The 24,844-nt window shown below is 45.6% G+C and overlaps 1 protein-coding gene across 1 annotated transcript in view; it reads right to left on the reverse strand.

The window, feature by feature from the left end:
- Positions 1–4,324: 4,324 nt before the first annotated feature.
- The window catches only part of ABCC12 (ATP binding cassette subfamily C member 12), a 57,875-nt gene continuing 37,355 nt past the window's right edge, over positions 4,325–24,844 (reverse strand). The window contains 12 exon segments of the mRNA XM_057492742.1: positions 4,325–4,539; positions 4,642–4,806; positions 6,344–6,457; positions 7,491–7,569; positions 8,638–8,792; positions 9,236–9,442; positions 11,149–11,198; positions 11,201–11,237; positions 16,322–16,478; positions 19,903–20,040; positions 22,469–22,692; positions 23,489–23,686. Coding sequence (XP_057348725.1) covers positions 4,387–4,539; positions 4,642–4,806; positions 6,344–6,457; positions 7,491–7,569; positions 8,638–8,792; positions 9,236–9,442; positions 11,149–11,198; positions 11,201–11,237; positions 16,322–16,478; positions 19,903–20,040; positions 22,469–22,692; positions 23,489–23,686 — 1,677 coding nt within the window. The 3' untranslated portion in view covers positions 4,325–4,386.

A 24,844-nucleotide genomic window follows, 5' to 3' on the forward strand; every position in this document is an offset into this window, starting at 1 on the left:
GAACGTTGCCCATCACTGGCAGTTTGTCCTCAGGACACCCATCCTGCCCCGGCGGAGGAGGGTAGTGGGGGTTATGTGGCAGAACCAGCCTGTTTCTGATCCTTGTAGCTTGTTGGCTTTGCTGCAGTGGGATTGTCTGAGGCCCTGCTTTTCTTTGGCCAGACTTCTTGTCGCTAATGAGCTCTTCCCCTCACCGGCCCTAATTGTTTTTACAACAAACTGTTCTCCATCACCAATTGTATCCAAGCCTCAAGCCAGTGGTGGCTTCCAACTGTGTTTGGATATGCAGATGGTGAAGTACCAGACAATTTTCCAACACCCCTGGGCCCTTTAAGCAGTCACCTGCTGTGTCCCTGGGCCAGGCACATCCCTCACCTCAAGGTCCGAGGATGATTCCCCACCAGGAACGCACCTTCCAGTCCTCAGGGTCTTCAGCCCCTCCTTGTCCTGCAGGAACCACCCACGGTTTCCAGAATGGTTCTTACCTCTGCCAGCCTTCATTCCCCTCTCCCTTTCCTCTACATACCATATGGGTAAACTTGGGCAGGTCATGTAATCTCCCTAAGCAAACAGGAAGAACCATGTCTACCTCATGAGTTGTTAAAGACTTAATGACATGATGCATGGCGGGTGCTTAGTCCACAGCTAATAATTACAGTCTCTAAGTTCCTGTCCATATCCTGACACAGTGATATTATTCATTCAAGATGCTATGGAACTTTGCAAGATAGTGGAACACTGTCTCTTCTAAGATTCTTACATGTGCAAATTCTCTTTTCAAGAAATATAAGGCCAATAAGCACATGAAAAGATACTCTATCTCACTAAACATCAGTAACAAATAAAAACCACAATGAGATACCACTTCACACTTCTAGGGTGGCCTTAAAAGGAAGGAAATTCTGACACATGCCTTGAAGACATTATGCTAAGAGAAATGATCCAGTCACAAAAAGACAAATATTGTGTAATTTCACTTATATGAAGTACCTCGAGTAGTCAAATTCATACAGTAAGCAAAATAGGGGCTACCAGGGACTGGGGATGGGTGGAATGGGGTGTTATTGTTCAATGGGTACAGGTTTCAGTTTGGGGTGATGAAAAAGATCTGGAGGGGGTGGTAGTGATGGTTGCACAATGATGTAAATGTGCTTAGTGCCACTGAATAGTACACTTCAAAATGGTTGAGATGGTAAGTTTTATATGTATTTTAACATAATAAAATTCTAAAGAAATGTAAAACATTGCCATAAAACACACTTAGGTTTCTTTGGGTGTGATTTTCGCCGGGTGAGGGAGGCCCAGAGTCCTGGTTCCTGGAGCTGAGGGTAACAATCCGCTTGACTGCTGCAATGTTTTGCACTGAAACCCCAGAAACAGACCTGGTCTGGCCCTTTAATGCTGGTCTCAGAGGGAGGCCTTTGCAGCAGGAGCCATGAACGTGCACATCATGAAGTCAGGCAGACCCTTTCTGTGGAAATCAGCATTTATTTGAAGTTTTTAGTGCTCGATTTAGCCTCACCCAGAGGTGACCTTCTACACAGGGCTGAAAGAAAAATGATTTCTTTGATCGTACATTGACCCCAAACTGACCTCCTATGCTTTTCAATTCATTTTAAATCATGCTGTTCCGGCCAAAGTGATTCTAACTCTTAACAAAGAATATTTCACATTTTACCAACAATTCTGGGCCAATTTCAGATCTGTTCACTTGAATAGCAAGAATAAAATCTGTGAATTCTTTCTGAGTCCTTCAGATCTTAGGCAGCAGGAAGGGAAAGTGAGGGAAATATTCATAAAAGGCATGAATCTTTGCAGATGGATGAGAAATGGAAACTCTTCCTTGCTTGGATGTGAACGGATGCCCATTTGGGCCACATTTAAGGTGGAGAAGGATGGAGTAACAACCAGGGCAGGAACCCAGGTTCTCTTTTCCTCAGGTCAGGATCAGCATCTTCCTAGGAAAGAGGACCTCACTGTCTCCTGCATCATTTATGATGCTTTTTGACTGCAAGTAACAGCAAGCTCACTCAAGCTGGCTTAAACAATAAGGAAAATGCATCTTTCACTTGACAAGAGGTGGGGCAACTACAGGATTGGTAAACCAGCAGCTCAGTGTCATAAGCAAAGACCAGTGCTTCGTCCATCTCTCTACCTCCTCCATGGTCACAACATGGCTGCCACAGCTTTAGACATCACACACACACCAGGCAGAACCCAGGGCCCAGCCCCCAGCCAACTGCCCTCTCATATCTCACTGTCTCATCAAGTTGAATTATACTACATATCAATGCCTAAATCAGGGGTCATCTAACTTTTTCTGTAAAGGGCCAGGCTGGTGAATACTTTTTGGCTTTGAGAACATACTTTAGGTTGCAACTACTCAACTCTGCCACTGGAATGTGAAAGTAGCCATAGGTAATTCATCAACAAATGAGAATGGCTATATTCCAAAAAAACTTTAGAATAACAGGTGGCAGGCTGGCTGCCCATGCTCTGGATCAGCCATCCTCACAATTAACTGTAGGACACAACTGACTGTGGAACATGTCATAGGCTATTTATTAATTTATAATAACAATGCTTATAAATGGCTTATCCTAGTCTCTGCTGGCATCTAAAAGAGGCTATTCAAGAGGTTCTAATTCATAACATTGGACATAAGATCATCCCATAGGCAGGCAGATGAACAGAGCACAGCAAAACTAGGCCACTAAAATAAAATGATAATTAAATGTCAAAATTCTTATGTCACTGGGTATCCATGAAGGTGTTGGCCACACTCCCCCTGGGGCAGCAGCTTGGGAACCAAGTGGATGTGGGTTTGAAACCAGGCTCACATAACACAGCGGGAGAAGGCTGAGGTTAGGGCAGTGGACTTTTTAAAGATGCACTGTGTCCCTTCACAGGAAGATTCATATGTGGCACAGAGGTGCCCATGAAAGGTGCCCCCTCACATGTTGCCTCTTCAACCACATTCTTCTTGGTGGGCACCCTCCACTGGTAGCAGAATTGCTGCCTCGCTGCCTTAGCCAGGGCCTTAACACTCACCAGACTGGGTGCTCTACCTGCAGCCAGCTGTGCCCACCTCACCTCTGGTCCTGCAGACATCTGCCTGGGCCTGGCTGGAAGAATACTGGAGAATGATTTGTTAGAGGCCAACCCTACAAGCCCAACTCTTGAGATGCTGGATGATGGTTTGCTGCAAATACCAGCCCCTCTTTATTAAGCCCTCAACATGCAAATACATCTGCAGGTTCATCATGTTGTCATGCACTCATACCACTCATTCCTGAGTGCCCCTGTGTTCCAGGCACTGCCTTCCTCCATGCTTGGAGGGACAGGGAGGAGGGTGTGGTCAAGACTTAGAAGGAAGTGGGGTAGAAGACCTGAAATGGAAGCTTTGCCAGTCATCACCGCCCAGCTGCCTTTAGAGCTCAGCCTGGGCACTGGGAGGTGAGTCACTGAGGCTTTCCATCCTAAGGAATGAGAAACAGCCAGGCTGAGGATGTGCCCTTGGCAAACATTGCCCAAGAGCCTTTGGGATTTTCTTTCTTTTTTTTTCAAATATTACCATGAATTAGCAGCACTTATTCCTAGGCTACTAGGAATATAGCCAACCTTGAGGTTGAAAAGAAAGCCTTTTATTTGGGAAACTCTGTGGAAGTTTATTTCTTAGCGAATGGAGAAAACAACGAGGGTATGTGAGAGGAAATAGTAAATACATTGGAGTATCTTCAGTAAAATAATTGCAAGCAAACATTTCAGGGTAGTTTAATTTCCTACTGCATTTTAATGACCAATATAGAAGATGTAAAAATGTCATATTTAGAGAAAGTCCAACATTTTGTTTTCCCTGTTATTCTAATAGAACAAATGGAACATGCAATATGATTTTTTTTTAAAGTTTGCCAAACACTATAATCAGTCTTTCACATCACACTGTGTAGATACTGCTTGCCACTCACTCAAGTAGATGTGAATAGGAGTTTAACAAGAAGAAAACTCTGCTCTTTTCCTTTAGAAAACAAGGCAAGAGGCCTTAACAAACTTATCCTTAGGTATGTTCCCTGTTTACTTTGACCAGGTTTTAACTGAAAGTTACAATGTGTTAATTCTTGGGTATTGATGGGGATCCACAAGGGACCTTTCAGATTTTAGGAGGTGAGAGGCAATTTTTTAATCCATTAGCTTTGTCTGCCTCTCTTCAACACTCAGAGCCAACTCCAAGCCTGCTAAGTAAGGTCAGAAATGGGCTGGGTGAGAGAAGGAAGAAACCTCTGCCTCAGCTCAGCCTGTACATTAAGGTGGGAGGGACGTGGGAGGGACGGTGGACCAGGGCTGATGGCTGAGATGACAGCCCCTCCTCCTGCAGGCTCATCCAACTTATTCCATGCATCCTCCTTGTCCTCTAAAATCAGTTGATGTGACCTCCACAGGGACCTTTGTAATTGGACTTTTGTTTTCTGCTGCTAATAACATTGCAAATGCAGAAGCTATCTTCTCAGCAAGGACTTCAGGCTTGTCAAACTCAACCACCTGAAAATCAGAAAAGAAAAGCTGAAATTGTCAGAAAATATAAACCCACCATACATCCCAGACCACTGAAGCCCCTGAGGAGATGAGGTCATCTTTCTGCACCTTCCCATTTTCCATGACTAGGATGAGGTTACAATTGAGGACTGTTCTGAGGCAGTGGGTGATGGTCAACACCGTGGAGCCTTTGAAGGCATCTTTGATGGTTCGCTGAACAAGGGTGTCAGTCTTAGAGTCCATAAAGGCAGTGGCTTCATCAAGGAGAATGATCTATTGAGGAAGGAACATTGTGAAAGTCACAGTAAGCCAGAGCTATACTTAGAGGGAAATTCATAGTCTTAACTCTATTTATTAAAAAGAGAGAGAGAAGGGCTAAAAAGTAATGAGCTAGGTGTCCACCTCAAGAAGTTAAGAGAAAAAGAAAAATTAAAGTCATGTTACACCACCTTCATCTTCTTCAGAGGAACTGGCTGGAGAACCAAAGTTGTACATTCTTTACTCCATTTTTAAGTGGTTTATTCTAACACTATAAACTGGTAGGAAGAAATACACCACAGGCTTCATCTACTGTGCTAACATGAGCCAGCATAAGGTGTAATAACAGTACTTATATTAGTTTCTTATTGCTACTATAACAAATTAACACAAATTTAGAGGCATAAAGCAACACAAACATATTATTCTGGAAGTCAGAATTCTAAGTCAAGGTATTGTCAGGGCTGCATTCCTTTTGCAGGTTCTAGGGAAGAAACTGTTTCCTTGCCTTTCCCAGCCTCTAGAGGCTGTCTGCTCTCCTTGGCTTGTGACCCCTTCCTGGCATAATTATAACCTCTACTTCCATTCTCCCATCTCTTTCTCCTTTTTTGACCCTCCTTCCTCACTTTTATAAAGACCTCTGTGATTACACTGGGGCCACCCAGGTAATACCTTCCTATCACTGGGGCCACCCAGGATAATCTTCCTATCACAACATCCTTGATTTGATCCCATTTGCAAAGCCCCCTTTTTCTAGGTAAGGTAACACATACACAGGATCCAGGTGTCAGGACATGGGCATCTTTGGGGAGAGGGCAGGCATTATTCTGCCCACCACAATGCTGGTTTGTAAGTCAGAGGTCTTGAGGTCAAATCTCACTCTGTTTGACCTTGACTGTTACTTAACTTCTCCAGGGCTCCATTTTCTCATCTGTAAAATGGGGTTGCACCTTATTCTGAGCATGAAATGCAAAGACAATAATACATAAACTGCTTAGCAGTGAATGCATGTTGGCTCCCTGTCCTGCCATTAGCACATTTAGAGATAATGCACAATGGATTACACTTGAGCACGGTTCAGACAATGGGATCTCTAAAACAACAATCCCTTCCTTGAAATCAGTAAGCAAAGACAGCTAAATTGCTGGAAAAACGAGTATAAATTTTATAATCTCATGTCTTAGCATTCTAAAGGCCTTGGTTAGAATCCTGGGTAATGTCTATCAGGACTCGGAATTGTTCAGGGACAAAGGGGAAAAGTTGAGAAGCAGATTTCTCAAACTCAAACCACTTACAAGGAGAGAGAGAGAACACCTAAGCGAGACCTCCCAGGCGGAGGCCCAGGGGAGGCAGGTGCTATTGCTGTAAATGGCTGTTATTTTTCAATTTTTACCCCTCACAACTTTGTCTTAAGAAAAGGTAATCGGTTTTTAAATGGCTCAATTGCTCTCTCTTTGCTGAAAGACAAGTGGGTGGTTCTACCTATGGACTGAATGGCACTGTGGGAATTATAGAAAATTTGACCAATCCATTTTCCACACTGTTTCCTTACTTTTGAATTATGGAGAAGCACTCAGGCCACACAAAGCAGCTGACATTCCCCCACTGAGAAGTTTTCTCCATTTTCTGTGACTTCTGCCTGTAATTTTTCTGGAAGTTTCATTATCTGTAAAACACAGAAAATGCCACATTTATGCTGATGATCTATAAAATTGTCCTGCGTTGTCTATATTGATTGCCCCCTTTTCATCTATTCATCAGCTGGCTTTATTTTACTGTGGGAAAGAAAGCACAAAATAACAACCATTTCAGCATGGCAAACAGGCACCAGGGAAAGACCAGGGAGGAGGCGGACATTAATAATTTACAATTACAGTATGATTCATAGAACCCTGTAGACACCTCGCCAAAAGAGTACAAATGATGCACATATGGCTCCAGGGAAACACAAACAAATATAAGTGACTTCCAGCCTCCCTACTTCCGTGGACAAAATAGAGATGGGTGAGAGATTTTTCTGGTCATCAAGGAAAGAAAGACAGGCTCTGATGTATCCAGTATAAGTAAAAGTGGCTTTGGGAAAGGCTCACCTTGGTACCTTGTCCTGGGAAAATAAATCCCCCCAGGGCTGCCGAGGTGGCCATGCTCTCCTGCTGACCCCAGCTGCAACTCTTCCAGGACAGGACCCCATCCGCAGACAGTTTGGTGCACTCTCACCACTCACGCCAGCCATTCGCCATTCCCAGAGCATGTCATACCCCCACTCCTTCCCATGTCTTATCTGCTGTGATAAGCAAATAAGGTTTTAGACAGAACAGCAGGGTGCTCCATCTGCTCTAAAGTCAGATGGACCTGGATTCAAGTCTCTATTCTGCTGCTCATTAGCCTGTGTACGTTATTTACCTGAGTCTTAATTTCTACATCTCTGAACGTCAGGGTTGGAGTATCAGCCTCAGAAGATGAGTCAGGACTAAGGGAAATAATGCACATAGAGTTCTTGATTGGATCACTGCAGAGGCCAAATAAATATTATCCGTTACTTGTAATAAGTAAGGATTAGAGTCTACTGACTTACGGGGGTGCAACAAATAAACCTGGCCAGATGCTAGCCCATTGCTTGTCAAATTTAAACCTGGCCCAGGTATCTGGGGCACTGGTACTGGGAAAGGCACACATCCTGGACAGTCCCAGAGACCTACTGTGTCACTCATGAATGTTCTCTCCAGAACCTGCCAGAGTATCTCATCGGGGTGATTCTCGAAGGGATCCAAGTTGTGCCTGCAATGAAGGAAAGGAGAGGGAGCTGGATTTCTGAGGATGAGAGGATGGGAGAGCATGTTTTCTGCATCATGTGGAGGAAAGCAGGAAGGTGGTGTGTGGTGAGCCCAAGGCTCCAAGAGCAATATTTAGCTCAGAAAAAAGGCACATGTCATACAGGCCAAGAGACCAAGGACCCTTAACTCTGTGATGGAGCAGAAACCACCAAGGAAGGAGGGATACGCGAAGTCCTGCCTGAGACAGCACCAAGCTAGGCACTAAGAAAGGCACATCTGGCCCACACGGCAGCTCTGTGCAGCAGCGGACTGACCTTATGTAAATGCTTGGCAGGGGGAGCAAGCAATTCAATCTGCTGCTGCATTTACTCCACCTTCAGAAGCAAGAGGTGCATCTGCAGCTCCCTGGGCCTTGCAGAGGGTGAGCTTCTCATTTGCAGGGTGGGAATCTAGTGGTTCAAGACTCAGAATGTATTTTTCATAGAGCTCTAAATACAGCCCCTTACTTCATCTGGTGCTCAGTGAGAGACATGGACCTCTCATTAGAGGGGCAGCCACTGCACAGGACTAAATGAGAAGCTGTGGTTTCCTCTTGGTGGCTTGACATCAAATCTTGAGCCCTGTAGAAGTTGCATCCCTGGTGCTCTTGTACTTGAACAGCTTCTGTTCACTCCTTAGTGGGACTGAATTGGTGCGCTTCCCTACAGATGTAGGATAATGATTTATTTCATCTTGCAAACTGGGCTGCTTTTGAGAGTGGCTACTGCTAAACTGAAGAGGATGCTGAGACATAGGCATAAATCAGGACTCTCAAGGGCCAACTGGGGTATCTGCTCTCCCTACATACAAGCGTCTTGCTTATTAGGAATAAAGTTTACAAAACACAAGTAATGCTCAGGGCCCTAGTCCTGGGCTTCTCCTAACACTAGCAGTGCTTGTGAGCACCTGGAAATGATGCTTCCCTCAGGTAGAACAGCCCCAGGCCAGCCACCCTGTGGTGCATCACAAAGTTCCTGGTTGGTCTGATTTCACTGTCCAAAAATGGGAATGCACAACAATAAAAAACAGCTACCTTACTGTACCTACAAACAGGACAGGATCCTGTGGAATCACAGTCAGCTTGGTTCTGAGCTCTTCCAAACCAATAGTGCAGATATCCGCCTCATCAATGCACATCATGCCACTGGCTGACTCCACCAGATGAAACAAGGCCATTCCCAGTGATGACTTTCCTGGGAATGATAAAAGCAAGGACCTGGAATCAAGCATCAGCTTGCACTTCCATCATATCCAAGTATCTAATCAAGGGAGTTTTTTATGCAATGAGGATGGCTCTGTGCAGATAAGTGCACAGACAGCAATGGCTCACTTTGTGGGCACAACCAGCTGCCCTGGTGCGGCTAACCTGCCCACCCCTGTAGGGGTTGTTAGCACGAGACTCATCCTCTTGTTTCACCAAAATGATTCTCATTTAATTAATCCAAAAACTGATGTGTGTTTGCTTCCAACTCCACACACACACACCCATTCAATCTGAAATCCTAATTTACAATAAAGTGATTTGCAGAGGAGGGGAGGCAGCCAGTCTGCCTCACATGCATGTTGCCTTCTGGTGTGGCTTAAGTACATACCCATGGAAGTGCAAAGAAAACTACCCGAAAGAAGCATACTCAGAGCTTGTCCTCCCCAGAGCCTGTTCTTCCCACAATCCCAACAGTCTGCCCACTTGGTATGTTCAAGTTCAGCCCATCGAGAACAAGGGGAGTGTAGTCTCTATATCTCATCTGATAGTCTCTGAATGTTATCTCCCCATGGGTGGGCCAGTCGTGAGGACAAGTCCCCTCTTTGAGGAGGTGAGTGCATTCAGGGACACAGGTCTGAAAAGCAGAATAATCAGTGACAGGTTAATGGCCATTTGCTTTTCCATTCATTTAATCCATTCATTCATTCATTCACACAATTCTAGGTACTGATGTTTATGGTGGCAAACTAGACCAATAAGGACCCCACACTCAAGACTCTTACATTGCAGTGGGAAGGCAGATAATAAACTTGGAAAGAATCAGAAATGAAGGCAATACAACAGAGTACTGTAGTAGAATAAAGAATGAATGTGCTAGGAGGGGCTGGAGGAGCTCAAGTGTCCAGGAAGGCACCTGTAAGGATGTGACACTTCAGCTGAGGCCTGGAATGCTGCAGATGCCAGCTACAAGAAGACCTGAGTCCAGAGCCTTCCAGGCAGAGTGGATGGCAAGTGCATAGGCCTCAAGATGGGAACAAGCTTGGGAACTCTGAGGAATAGAAAGAAGTCATGTGGGTGGAGCTTAGTAAATAGACAACTATCAGGGACAGCTCATACTGGGTGGCCTTGTGGGACTGGGCAATTGTCAGCAGTGTGACCCTGAAGCTGTGTGACAAACCCAGACCAAGCCTCAAAATTTGCATAATTCAATCAGATACAATTTCAATATCTGCAAGAGTCATCATGGTATTATAAGTAGGAAGATGACAAGAACACAGGATGTCAAGTTTAGTGGTCTTTAGACTTACATCGAAAAGACATTTAAGTTTCCTAAGAGCCCAAGATATGCAAAGTCTAATTAAGGAGTAGAGCAACTTTGCTGCATTACAAGACCAATTCCTCCTCTGAAGTTATGAAGTCCCATTTAGCAATGAGAACTAGGGCTTCCACGTATCCCATTAGGGTGGCCAGCCACTCTGAATCTCTGGTTGACAGGCAACCACAATTAGCTGAGAAAATAAGTGTATTTGTAGACAGTAGCTTTAAGCTCTGGAAAATTTAGAATGAATAATAAAAATATTTAAGAGAAGCAAAATTATAACAGTAATATTTTTAGTTTAAGGAATATGCATATTGGTGTTTTAAGTATTCATACTATTAATGACATCTGGGCTTATGATTCTAATTTAAAATGTATAATTGAATAATTTATTTAAACATGATTTTAAGTTAAAAGCTTGCTGCTTATGTACAGCATTGGGATTGTTATGCAGACTTAAAGCTCTCTTTATTTATGAGTTTAATTTATTGGCGTTATTTAACCTCAGAAAAGTTTGTTTGTTAAATCAAATAAAGGTACCTAAAAAGGAAATAAAATGTATTAAGTTTTAAAATTCAGTTTAAAGTATTTAAGTTTGTAAATGGTGCCAAACACTATTCAAAGGCCCTTAAAACTGATTGCTTGACTTGGCTGGACTGTTTTTCAAAGAATACCGGGATCTTCAAGTTGAGCATAAAAGTTTTTAAAGAAGAGTTAGACTATTTTTTTTTCTATTTACAACTTTAGTCAATCAAATATTAATTTTTACTAACTAAAGTAAGCCACTGAATTCTCTTTTCTGAATACAAAAACGGTCCTTGAGAATTTTTTTTTTAAAAAGAATCTCTCTGTCTCTCAGAATCAAGGACTTTAGATGTATTGCAAATATGGGTTTTTAAGAAGAGGGTTTGTGGTCTGATTTCAGTTTTTAAAGAGATCCCTTTCACATGTAAAAAGATCAAATGCTTGCATAAATCCTGCCAAATAACTTTTCCCTCCCCTGGTACACACTCATTTCTTACCAAAATATACTCTCAGAGCAACTCCACGAAGGTGAATTTGGCCTGGGTCTAGCTCCTGTTCGCACACACACTTGGAGCAGTCCACTTAGCTATTGCAAAGGAACAAGCAACAGTTAGAGCCCTCCCCTCCCTGAGGCCCTGCCATCCCACCTGCAGGAATCACCCCTCTCTGGCTCTCAGGACCTCACAAAAAGGAGGCTTGCATTCCCAGCAAGTGATGAAAGTGAAGATATTCCTGTTGGGGTGTTCTGCCTGTAAACATGTTCTTTGTATTTTGGAAACAAACGGTAATGACTTTTTCCCTGGCACTCCTCCCACAGCATCACTAGATAACTCGCCTCTTGGCTTGAGTGGTGGAGAGCTGCTGTGGGGCTGGAATCCTCCCAGGGCCACAGAACTGCTATAGGTACTGTTTGCTTGCTACCACCTGGTAGGGTCCTGCAACACCCAGGCCCTCCCCACTTGACCCAACCTGCAGCCAAGACACAACTGAAGTCCAGACACCATGGATCATCAGAGGTGGAAGAAAGCTATCAAGCCCCGGTGCTTGCTCTGGACATGAGAAAAATCTAGGCTCAGACTAAGAGATGTGGCTCACTAAGGCCACCCATCTTGGACAAGGATCCTCCAAAAGCCAACCCTGAGAGTTGAGCATAAGCAGTATATTGGGACAGGTTGAATGAGGGATCCCCCTCCTCCAAGAGATATGTTCACATTCAAATCCCTGGAGCTATGAATGTTACCTCATTTGGAAAAAGGATCTTTGCAGGTATAATCCTGGGTCATCCTGGATTATCTGGGTGGGCCCTAAAGCCAAGGACAAGTGTCTTCATGAGAGACAGGAGAAAGCACAGAGGAGAGGAGAAGGAGATGTCAAGGCGGAGGCAAACTGGAGTCCTGCTGCTACAAGCCAGGGGACCAAGGATGGCCGCCAGCCACAAGCCAGGAGAGACAAGGAGCAGATTCTCCCCCAGAGATTCAGAGGGTAAACGGCCCAGCTGACCCCTTGACTGGGACTTCTGACCTCCAGTGCTGTGAGAAAATGAATTTCTCCATTTTTTAAGCCACTAGCTTGTGGTATTTTGTTACAGCAGCCTTAGGAAACTAATCCAGGTGGCAGACACAAAAGGTGGGGGCTAAGAGAAGGGAGGCATGGAAGAGAAGGAGAGTCATGAGAGGTTCAACTGTGGGCATCTGAAGTTTGATCCCTCTGGGGGCTCCGGGACACTGCATGGTGGAGTACACGGTGGAGGTGTCCCAAGGAAAGTGGGCTACATCTCTTCTAATTTCCTTCAGAAACTGCTGGGGCCACTCTGGGAGAACTCCCTGCACCTGCTGCCTGCCGTGGGCTTGGCCTGTGCAACTTCCCACAGCAGGGAGGCCAGCTGGCCTGCACTGGAAGTGTGGGGCACCAGCACCCTCCTCAGTCGCAAAGTGGGCTAGTGGGTGAGGCAAAGCCAGGTCTTCTCCCACTAGGGGAACGGTGATGTGGGCCAGGCACTGTTAGGGGGCTGGACTCCCAGGGGATGAATGTGACTGATAGACAAGATCCCTGCACTCATGGACCTTCTGTTCTAGTAGGCTGGCCGGACTAGACACAAGCAATTTCAGGGAATGATGAAAATGTCAATGAAACAGGATGATAAGAAAGAGTAGCTGGGTTTGGGGTGGGGCTACCTCAGGATGGTTAAGGAGCTATGTCTATGTAAGAAGGCCGCCAGGCAAACTCAGGGAAAGAAAGCTCTGCACAGCGTGAATGGTCTTATCAGGAAGGAGTCAGTGTGACCCAAGCAGGTGAATGAGATGGAAAGAGGTGTGGATCCAGACCCTCAGAGAGCTGCCCTCAGCAGGCCTCCCTTCCTGCCTCCCTGCCTAACACACACCACTGGAGTCCCATTTCTCTGACAGCAATGACTTTCAACCTTGATGATCATGCCCAGAGGGGACATTCAGCAATGTCTAGAGGCATCTAGGGAGTCTCCTCCTCTACTGGCATCTCCTGGTTAGAGATCAGGGAGGCCGCAAACATCCTATGATGCCTAAGACAGACCCTTACAAAAAGGAATATCTGCCCCAAATGTCCAGAATGCTACAACCAATAAACCCTTTCTTAGAATATAGGCAACACCTCTGCCCATGGCTGACAAAACCCTGCACAGTCTACCCCTGCCAACCTCTCAAACCTTATTTCTTACCAGTCTGCTTAAACCTCATGAACTTCTGAGTTCCTCAAGCTCCTCAAATGCCTCAAGCTCCTGCCTACCCTGAGACTTTGACCCTTGGCCTGAAGCACTTCTCCTTCTGTCTTCCTTGCTTGACAACCAGCTTGGAAGTCACCTCCCAGCAGAGGCCTCTTCTGACTCCATATCTAATGTTGTTTCATCCCTGACAGTCACATTACCCTGCTTCGTTATCTTCATAACACTTAATTTCTGAAGTCTTCTCATTTATTTACTTGCACACTTATTTACTCTATTCCACTCTATGTCCCTTTATATCCCACTAGAATATAAGCCCCATGAGCTCAGGAACCTGTCCAGCTTGATCACTGCTAAATCCACAGCACTAGCATAATTCCTGGTTCCCAGTAGGTGCTCAGTGGATATTCAGTGAATGAATAAATGCTGCCCTTTAGAAGAGAGTATTTTGTTAAATTCAATGTTATTAGTTTCTCAAGGGCCTGGGCAGTCCTCCACAGGTTTAGAATTCCCACGTCAGCACAGAACTGGCCCCAGTAAGCGCTCATTCACTGTGATGTTATGTGATGTTACTTTGCATTCACTTTCTGCTCTGTGGGACTTCACACCAATTTCTCATCCATTGAGGGAGCTTCTGCTGTTCTCATAGGAAGCTGTGTCATTCAGATTTTGTGTTCTCCGAAGGGAGCTAATGCTCATTAAAGCCACGAAGCCAGCTGGAGAAGAAGCATTTCGCCTAGATATCAGTGTGTGCAAATTCTCCATTCTTACAGGGATGTTTGAAAACAATCTCATGGAAAGCTGATGATATCTCCCAAAAGCATGACTTCAGTTGAGGAAAGCTGTTTCACTTGGACCAAGAAAAGGAATCCATTTGACATCATCTGTTTTATATTTTACAAGACAAAAACAAATAACATCCATCAACAAGGGAAACTGGCTACCCAAGGAAAATTCATTTTTCCCACTTTAGAGTCTTAAGAAGATGTTTTAATTCATCCTCCTTCCAAAAATATCATTAAAATGAAAACATATTTTCAAAAAGGACTAGACCTTTCATTCCCAACCCAACAGGGTTGGGAAGAGATATCATTGAATGGGAGAGTAACAAATTTCTAAAAGATGGAAAGATGAAAGCTTATTGATAGAATGGAGGAAGAATTTGCTGCAGGCGCTATAGAGTCTAGCAGAAATCAGGGAGGATCCGAGTGTGAGAAGGGCCTACAAAGAGACTGACTATCTGCTTATACACAGCTACTTCTATCAGACCCATTTACTCCCCTCCCCTCTTCTTTCTCTCAGTCAGAGGTACACACACTCACACACACTTCTTGAAAGACATCGAAGGGACTACCTGGGTAAAATGAAGCTCCGGGAATAGTACCTTAGATAAAACCCCTTAAATTAGCACGTTGGTGCCTGAAGGCCACCTCCCTGGCTGCTTTCCTGAAGTGAAGCTAGCCTGTGCAAAAGTCTGACCCATTAGGAGACATCTAGCAAGGCACAGACAAAGGCAGAGGAAACCCGGAGAACCCAACCCAATCTCTCATCATTAAATACAAATGGATCAAGAGACATATGGACAAACCAATGACATGAAAGAGCAAGAAGCAGATAAACAGAAAAATTGACCCTAGAAAGAACAGATACCAGTCAAAGAAGATAGGAGAGTTTAAGGAAATGGGACTTCTAATTAATATCCTTAGAGAGATTTAAAATATATTGCATCCATGTAAAAATAATTTCTTTAAAAACTCAGAGACTAAGAAAGAGTTTGCGAAAATTAAGTGTATGGATATGTGATTACCAAACTTAAAATTCAAAAGAATGGCTGAATGATAAAGCTAAGGAAAATTCCCCAAATAAAGATAAAAATATAAGAACATGGAAACTTTGAGACAGAGGAAAAGAAACATTGAAGTTTGACACAAGAAATCCAATATTCAACCAATATGAGCTCTAGAAAGAGAAAACAGAGGCAAAGGAGAGGAAGAGGAGAAAAAGGAGAAACTTTTCACAGCTGAAGAGAAGTTTGACTTTAACAGAAAAGAAACCACAGCCTTGAACAGAATAAATGAAAAAGGACCCATACTTGGCCACATTATCTCAAAATTTCAGTTTGCCAAGGATAAGGACCTGACTGGAAAAGCTTTCAAAGAGAAAACCATGAGGCTTACGTTAGAGAATGAGACTGAGTCAGATGGGTATCAGAGCCAGAAGAACTGGGCTCAAATCCTGGCTCCTACACATGAAGGTGTGTGAACCCGGGCAAAGTCTTTCTGGGCCTCAGTCTCCTCATCTGTAAAATGGGATAAGCAGTACTTACCTCATAGGGTTGTTGTAAGATAAATGAGTTAGTTTATGTAAAGGACTTACAATAGTGCCTAAAGTGGCATGCATTTCATTATTATTGTCATTATTATTGTTTCCCTATTGTTGCTATTTTTCAAAGAACAACACCAAAGCAACCAAAAAAGAAGTCGGTAATTATTTGTTATGGACATTGTGGCTGCCTTTCCAGCATCCTTTTCCCTGCCCTGACTGTGAGCCAGCTGTGTGACTTGGGGATAGAAGGTGGTGTGGCTCCATCCTTTAGCCTAAGCCAGTCATCCTAATCCCATCCAGGTGAAATAAATTCTGGGATGCCTAGATTAATTCAGTAAGAGTGAAGCTCAGGACGTTTGTCCCTTGGCTAGGATCAGACCTCCTGCCTTCTTCCTGCTACAGCCCCCAGAGGCTGCCAGGCACCATTGTGCAACAATGAAGAAAGTCATCACAGGAGGAGGCTAGAGCCCGTGCCGTGACGCAGCTGTGCCTGAAGTCCACACGCTACCAGATCTTTTAATGATGGGAGCCACTAATCTCTCTTTATTGTTTAAACCTATTTGAGGTAGGTTTTTCTGTTACATGCATCCTCCCTGATACACTGTATGCCAGAGCCTCCAGGCCAAGCCCAACCTTACACCAGGCATTACCTGGATGATGTAAAACAATGACAAGCCTTTGGATGAAGCACTGATTGAGGAGAAACTCATGGTCACCAACAAGGCCACAATGAAAGTGACGATGTTCATGAGGACATCCGTTCTTAGAGCAAACCACCTGAGAGCACAGTTAAAGTACAGGAGGTGGCTGCTGTTTTCATCATTTAGCATCTTAAACCTAAAATTAAGAAACCAAACAAAACAGGAGATCAGGTTGTGCTTTCAAACTTGGGGTTAGGACTACTAAGAAATACGTCAAAGGGAATTTTTAAAAAATTTTTTATTAAGGTACAATTGATATACACTGTTATGAGGGTTTCACATGAAAAAACAGTGTGGTTACTACATTTACCCATATTATCAAGTTCCCATCCATACCCCAATGCAGTCACTGTCCATCAGTGCAGGAAGATGCCACAGATTCACTATGAAGGCAAAGGGAATTTTAAATCAAGGGCCAATGTACTCTTACACAGAAATTGCTTACCAAGATGAGCATATAGCCACATTCTTTAAAATCTACTTCCATAGACATCTTGGATTTGTGCATATTTTGAGAAATCCCACATGTCAGTAGAGTATGATATTAAGTAGGATCTTTCCATCTCTCCCAGAACTAGCAACTGAAACCCACATCTAAGAAAAAAAGGTGCTAAGTACCTCATGTTCTCCCTTCAAAAGACCCCTCTAGTGGAGTCAGACACCCCTCTAAAGGCCTTGAAGAACTGACAGTTGGCCTCCTTGATCTAATAAAAAGGTCCAGCATGGTGGGTTATAGAGGAGGTTACCTTTAGGGAGAATTAATGTTTGTGATGGTAGAGAAGGAAAGGAGGTTGCTTGATTGGTACCCTCCCCAAATCAGAGAAAGAAGGTCCAGGGCAATTGCTTATAAATCTAGGGGTCTCTTCAAGAAAAGAAGGGTGATATCTTGTACCCTTGCTGGGAGTTCACTGAGCCAAAGAGGAGAAAGAACACAGGGCAGAGTGAGAAGGATGACACTGCCAGAGGGTGAGGGCAGGACCCACCCTGGAGGTCCTCATTCCCCAGACATATAGAAGGCTGATCTGCCTGTTCCTGTGATCCTAGAATTGAGAGTGCAGAGGGAAGATGAAATTGTTGCTGCAGCCTTGATGCGACATTCCTTGGCGTAAGGCAGAGAGGCCCCACATCAGACATACTCAGAGTGAGGCTCCCAGGCAGAGCTCACTGGAAAACCCAGGCAGATCTTGCCCATCATCAGTGCCCAGGAGACCTGCTAGGGACTTGGCCCTGTTGGAGCCTCCACCCTGCCATGCCACATCTGCACAGGCTGCTGGATCAGCAGGAATAAGCAGCAGAGAGGCGAGAATGACCCAGACATGGGCAGTCACCTAAGGATGTGTCCTTCCTGCCTCCATTCCCCTGCACCAGCATCAGAGAACCAGACTCAGAGAAAAGGGAGGGGATGTTTAAAAGAATAGACCAGGTGCTTCCCAGCGACACAAATGTCCACCACACTCCACACACATGCAATGCAACATTCCCCCTCAAGACTCTGAGGGGGTGGGAAGGGCTGTGACTTGAATACATTCAAGATTGAAATTTTAACTGGACTAAACTAACAATTAACCATAAGAGGTATCAGATTCAATTACCAGCAAAAGTTCCTTTGACCTACTGGGAAAGAGGCTTCATCAGAACAACCAGTAAAAATTATTGGGAAAAAAAACACCTTCCAATATTGAAACACCTACATTGAAATGTTTAGGTGTACAATCCTCCATTGGTACAGTCTCAATGTCCTCAGACATTGCTACCCCATCCTGTTCTAAAATTCCTGACAGGAATTCTTCTGGATACACCTCTGACTAGCCATGCTGGCCCCGTGGCACCCTTCTCCTTTCTGCTTCCACTCGAACCATTCTTCCTAGAGCTTAGTTAAAATTATCTTCTAAACAGTGTGGTGTTTCTGTCATGTAGCTATAAAGCTATAAATTCAATTGACAGATTAAGTGACTTAGAAGTCATGTGCACGGTTGGTTAGATTTCACAGAAACCGAAGAAGCAGCAGCAGAAGGCTAGGATCAAATTGTATTTTCAACCAATCTCAAAGCCTTTTTTGGTGTTGTGGCATTTTTATCTGGTGGCAAAAGCAATGTATGTCAGAAACCCAAGCCCTCTGGAAAGTCCATGACAGGAAATCAAGTATTACAAGAGGAGAGACACCATTATGTAGGACTCTGCTGTCCTACAGGATTCTCTCGGAAACCTTGGAGGAGAATCTGCAAGAAGACAAAACTTGAATGTTTTGTTTGTCATGAGTGAGTCGATGGGTGGCTCCATAGACAGGACATTTCCTCGTGACCGGGAAATCAGAAGGGTCAGTGTGTGATGCAGGACTCTTGACAGATGATGTTCTGGTCAAACTAACAGAACTAGTTGCTGACTGAACAAAAGACAAGCTGGGACGCCAAGTCTTCACTGAGATCCTGGGTGCCCAAGTGAAGGATGAGAAAGAGAAAGAATTGGGTGCAAACTCTGAAGTGTGTATTAGGTTTTTAAGGCAGATAAAGATAAAAGAGAGAAAAAAAAAGGGCATCCATGTGGCAAAGACTGCTCAGACTCACCACACTCCATTTTCTTTTCCTACAGACACGATGGGACTACATTTCCCAGCCTCCCTTGCAGTCAGGTGAGCCCATGTGAGTGAAAACTGGACAATGAATGGACAGAAATGATGAGTATCTTCACTGGGGCTGACTCATAACATTTCCCCAGAGTCCTCCACCCCTCCTCTCTCCCCTTATCTTCCAGTTAGACAAAAACCCTGAAGCCCTCAGATGGAAAAGCTCTCAGATGGAAAGATTTTGAAGCAGAATCCCGTACTCCTGCCCCATGGATCCTCATTAAATTGTTCATTCATCGTGACTCAAGTCACATGTATTATGTTCAGCTCCTAAAATCTGGAGTGTTTGTTACCACAGGTGAGCCTATTGTGGTTGATACAACTTATATGGTATTTTACAAGTTTGAAGATGGAAGACTCCAGAGAAATTTCCTAATCTAGTTTCCACACTTTAAAAAGAAGGAAATTGGTTTATCCACCAAGTGAAATATAATATGTCCTTTAAAATCTGTTTTTACAAGGAATATGTAATAACTTGAAAAATCCTATTTAAAAATGAAATAAGACAAAAATGATTATCAATACTTGAGAAAAAGAAAAGGCCAGAGGAAATAAATGAATATATTAAAAAGATTTTGGTCAGGCGTCTGTTAGGTGATTTTTTTCCTTCTTTTCCATGCTTTTTCCTATTTTCTTGAACTGAATACATTTCACTTTAAGAGCAAAAAAATGAAACATGTCCATCCCCATACTGAGTTGCCACTGAATGGGTTCACACTGGCACCCAGACACTGGGAAGAAAGGCCTAGTGTCTTACAGTGCTCCTCCTTGACTCTGCCAGCTCTTTATCTGCAGGGAGTACCCAGCCGCCCAGACGTCCCTTCTCAGAGCCAGAAAGCCACCTGTTCCTGTGACCTCCCATCAGGGTCAGTGTGAAGTGGGAAGCCAGTGTAAAGTCAGGACTCACTTGCTGATGCAGCCTTCCTTCCGGTCATAGGCGTGGCTGGTGCCCAGGCCCTGCACGGACGAGGTGATGTGGGAGAACCGGGGTGACCGGCTGACGTTCTCCACTTTCTTGAGCTCCTGGGCTCCTCAATGGAAAATGCTGTGGGGAAAGCAAGAGGGGCCGCAAGGCCCACGAATGTGTTTACCCTCAGCCATGCAGATCCGTCTGTCCTCTCAATACATTTAGGTCAGACGAGTGCAGTCCAAACAGGGAGAAGGGGTTGGCCAAGCATTCTCCTCTAGGTGTGCCCATCCCAGCTATGTGAGAAGCCAGGGTGCAGAAACGTGAGCCACCCCTTCCTGTGGTCTTGGTGCAGAGTGCTTCTCACTGTGTGTGTTGCTGCAGGAGATGTGATTCCAGTCTTTGAAGACCAGATTTTTTCATACAGTACAGCTGCTAATACAAGCCAACCACTCTTGGGTGCCCAGCCAAAGAAAAGGTGATCTGTTCTGGTTCTGGAGGAAATTCCAGTGTGTCAGCTGCCAATATATGGTCTTCTAAAAGCATTTCACACATAATTTTGAACCAACATCATCATAGCCTTAGGATCTGACTAGAACAAAACCCTCCATGGGTGCAGCTCCCTGGTGTTGAAGGTCCAGGAGCCTGGTGCTGGTGGGACTCCCATCCTCATGCGTGTACATTGGCAGGCTGGCCCTTGACCACAAATCTAATTTGCCCTGTTGACTCAGCTGCAACTCACCTAAGGGAAAGGAAGAGAAAGCCCTATAAGCTCAGAGCTCAAGTGAGTTAGTTGGAAATATTTGCAGGATTCAGTCACAGCCAACCCTGGTCTGGCCTGTCTTTGTAGCTTGAAGTCGGGGTGCAGAACAGTGACAAACATTTTGCTAAGTAAATCAATGGCATAAACAGGAGAGTAGACAGAGCAATGGTAGGACAAACACACACAAGGATCACAAATATGGACACCAGCCCGAGGAGTCCACTTTAAGAGGTGGCATCCAGCATATGCTTATTTGTGTAAAGGATTTACAGGAGCTATTTTATTTGGTCATGACAATAAACCCTTGAGGCTGGACACAGTGGCCACGGGTCCTTCTCCGAGTCACCAGAGAGGCAGTGGAGACTGAGGTGAGAGCCCTGCCCCTTGAGTCCCAGGACCCAGAGCTAGCCACTCCCACAGCCACCCCAGCCCCCACCCAGGGCCCAGGACACTCGTCAGCCTCTCTAGCCTTGATGCGTTCCTACACCACTGTTCTGCTGTCTGCTGGCGCTGTCCTCGGACTTTCTCCACAAACTTAAAACACCCAACACAAAAGCCACAGTCCTGATTACCCAAACTGCTTCTCCTCCTGTGTCATCCAAACCACTCCTCATGTCACTCTCATCTTGGACTCATCTACGGCCTCTCCCACCCCAACCCCAACAACTATCTCAAAAATGGCTCTCAGCTCCACGCCTCATTTCTGTCCCTGCTGCTGTGGCCTATGTCTCATCTCTCAGTCAGACTTTCCCATCCTATCCGCCTGCCCTGATCTTTCCATAGCTCTGTCCACCCTCCACACTGTGGCGAAAACAGTATTTCTAAAATTGGGTTCTGAGGGTTGGTATCCCCAGATAAAAATGAACAGCCCTGTTTATAGGCAGAGGTGGGCCCAGGATTTGTGGGCTGAATCCTTTTCAATGTGGAGGACCCTCTTTAAGAATGTCAGTATCCAGCCCTGAGCTGGGCGCATTTAGGAGCACAATAAACATTTTATTGAGTTTTTTGAAACTCAGTTTCTATAACACTGTATTGTGTTTCTAATTTACAAGACACTTAGAGTCCTATAGTCTCATTATCCTCACAAGAACTCCCCTGGAACAGGTGAGGCATATGTTGTGATGACCATTTCAGAGGCAAGGAAACTGAGGCTTGCAGTGTTCTCTAACTTCCCCAAGGCTCTCCAGCCAAGCTGAGGCTCTGGTGCAGACTTCTCTGATTTCCAACCCTCTGGCCTCACACAATACCCAGTATGCTGCCTGCTGAGAACTCCAGCTTTCCCACCAACAGGGAGGAGCTGGGTTCCTGGAAGACTGGGGTCCGTCTGCCTTCCTGCTTCCCCCCAGGGTGGGCACAAAGGTGGGCACAGAGCACAGCCTCAGGAGGGCTCCCCAGCACAATGCAGCCTGAAGCCTTTCCCTAACCACATCAATGCTATTTCTCAAAAGCTCAAGGGTGACTGGGGCTGGTCTCTCTTCTCCAGCAGCAGAAATGGCAGAGCCCATGGTTAAGAACATAACAGCAGACAGACAGCAACCATGGTTACTAGTTTCCTGCCCTAGGACCAGTAACCTAACCTCCTAGTCATAGTCACCGCTCACTGTTGCTCTGAGGCTAAAATGTCAGATGTGCAAATTGCTTAGTGGAGCACCTGGCATTCATCACTACTAAAAATCAGCATGCTCCGCCATTCAGGGAAGACGGCAAGGATTCATTATCAGCTGGTACTACCCCATCACTGCGCACAGTTAACCAAATGCATTAAGTTTGGTTTGCTCCTTTTTAAATAGTGCATTGATCTACCATAAAAGAATGAAGAAGCCTACAGCAAGGCCAGCCAGGACCAAAAGGATAGCAGGAAATCCAGCAGCCAGTATCACGAGAATAAACAGCATAAAAAACTGCTGCAGAAAGCTCTCTGCATGAAATGGCAGCCTCACATCCAGCTCATCCATATCCCTGGAAAAACGATTCATTAGCCTGCCAGCAAGAGGCGTGTCAAATAAGCTCATTGGGCTCTTTGGGATCTGTGGAAAAATCGGAGACTCAGTGTTGAGGTGCATGTTTGATAAACCCAGCCACTCTGCTGGTGCTGGGGCCAGGATTGTGTGTGCAGGGCCTGAATGTTTGTCCAGGGCCCAGCACAAACTGCCAGGTGATGCTGGGAAAGTGCAGATGCTCCCCATTCTTACAGCCACTGTCCCTGAAAGCAAGTGAATGTGAGAGAGGTTTGGCCTCTGTGGGGAGCCTCAGGGAAAGCATTTGCCTGTTAAGTTTCCCTCCAAATCTCGGGTGCCACCTGGAGTGCCTTTGGAGGAGGGAGGGATTTTGTGCCCCAGGGCAATAAAAAGCCAAGTTGCATCATGTCTGTCTGCCCCCAAAGTACAGGTCACAACTGTGTGCTCTGGCCAGGGCCCATGGTAACCCCTGGCTGCCACCCACTGCAACAGTGGGATGAGGAGGAGGCCGGGAGCACTTGCTGAGGCCCTGGATGTACTCAGGCCTCTTTGGAGCTGGAAATGCCTTCTTGGGCTGAACACGTCTGCTCCAGTGTGATGTCCTCAGGGAAACCTTCCTGACCACCCACCTCACACCCCAGCCTAGCCTGAGGGCTGTGACACGCCCTCACAGTTTGGCAAAACCCCTGGAGTTTGCCTTTGCAGTTGGTAGTCAAGTATCAGAGACTCTTCCCAGACTCAGCCGTAAGCTCCATGAGCACTGTGTCTATCCCCAGAGCCCAGCACAGTGCCTGGCACACCAAAGGTGCTCAGTAAACCTTGTTGACTGAATAACCAGATGCACATGAAGCCCTGGAGGCTGCACCTTGTCAAACACTCACTCGTGTAGTGAGAAGGATGCCATCGATGTGGTCTTGGTGAAGTTGAAGCCTTTGGTGACACCAAACAACAGCACAGACACCATGCTCCCTGCATACACCCACCGGTACACATGCTGCCCGGTGTCTGCCAGCACTGCGCCAATCTCACACATGCTCTTGTTGCTCTGGGGCCCACACATCATCTCTGGAGAAAAATGAGAGAAGCATCAAGAACTGGTAAACTGTCAGGAGAATGGGAATTTTCCAGAGAATCTTTACAGGGAGAAGAAACTAAAAAGAGGTATGTAATTGTTAAGAATGAGTTAGGCGGTAAAATCAAGTCGATTCCCTTTGGGGATTTCTGAGCTTTGCATGGGTTCGCCCTGCTGGGCTTTCTGACCCCAAAGGGCACCCAGCTTCTGAGACTTGACATAGTCAGTGGGAAAAGCAAGCAAGCAGGTCTGGGGCAGGCAACCCAGAAGCTAACTGTGCCCCATGAGACCAGAGGTGTGGCTGGGCCAGAAGGTCATGGAAGCAAAGGAAACCTGGATTCCACGAAGCCAGCTGACCAACCCCTGTGGCCCAGACAGAGCAGAGATTCAGGACCTGCCTGAGGGGCCACCAGGCCTTTGGGGAGACTCAGGGGGCTTCTTTGTTCAGTGAACCATCCCCATGGCCCCCTCCCTCCCTTGGTCCTGGCCACCGTCCCACTGCCTGGAGTCTCTGATAGGGAGGTGGGAGTCTGGTAAACCAGGGGACTTTAGGGGGACTCAAAGAGACCATGGCGTGTTGCTCCATCCCCTGCTAGGAAGGAGACACATCTTTGCTAGCATTTCTAGGGAGAGGCAGTCTCCTCCTCCTGAGAAATTGGCAGTTTCATTTCTCTCTGAGCTGTGTGGGAAAAGTCAAGACTGCCTTTGGAGAGCAAACAACCATCTTCCTCTAAATGCCATATTGCTGATTATAGCCATAGCAGAAATGTAAACAAATGAACCAGTGGCTAATGGATGAACAGCCATTAAAGCAAACCATCTCCAGAGCTAATTGGTGAAAGGCCCAGCCCAAATGGAGGAGGCATTGCTGTGCTTTGCACTCCGGGGGTCAGAGGCAAACACACGGGTCTGCCATCGTTGCTGCATGCTCAGTCAACCACTGGCATAGGTCTACTGGGGAAGCACCATGCCTGAGGGAGGCTCCACCCTGACCTGAAACCTTGGGCTTTCCAAGGAAAGGGCTCTTCATGAGCCTGCAGGGATCTGGGGAACATTCCAGAGATGGCTCTCTTTCTGCACAGAACAGGCCCCTCTGTTGACTTCTCCCCTTGGGAAAACCCAACTCCAGGAAGACTGCAGCGGCCTCTC

The sequence above is a fragment of the Manis pentadactyla genome, chromosome 15 (assembly GCF_030020395.1).
Source record: "Manis pentadactyla isolate mManPen7 chromosome 15, mManPen7.hap1, whole genome shotgun sequence".
In the NCBI taxonomy this organism is placed as follows: domain Eukaryota; kingdom Metazoa; phylum Chordata; class Mammalia; order Pholidota; family Manidae; genus Manis; species Manis pentadactyla.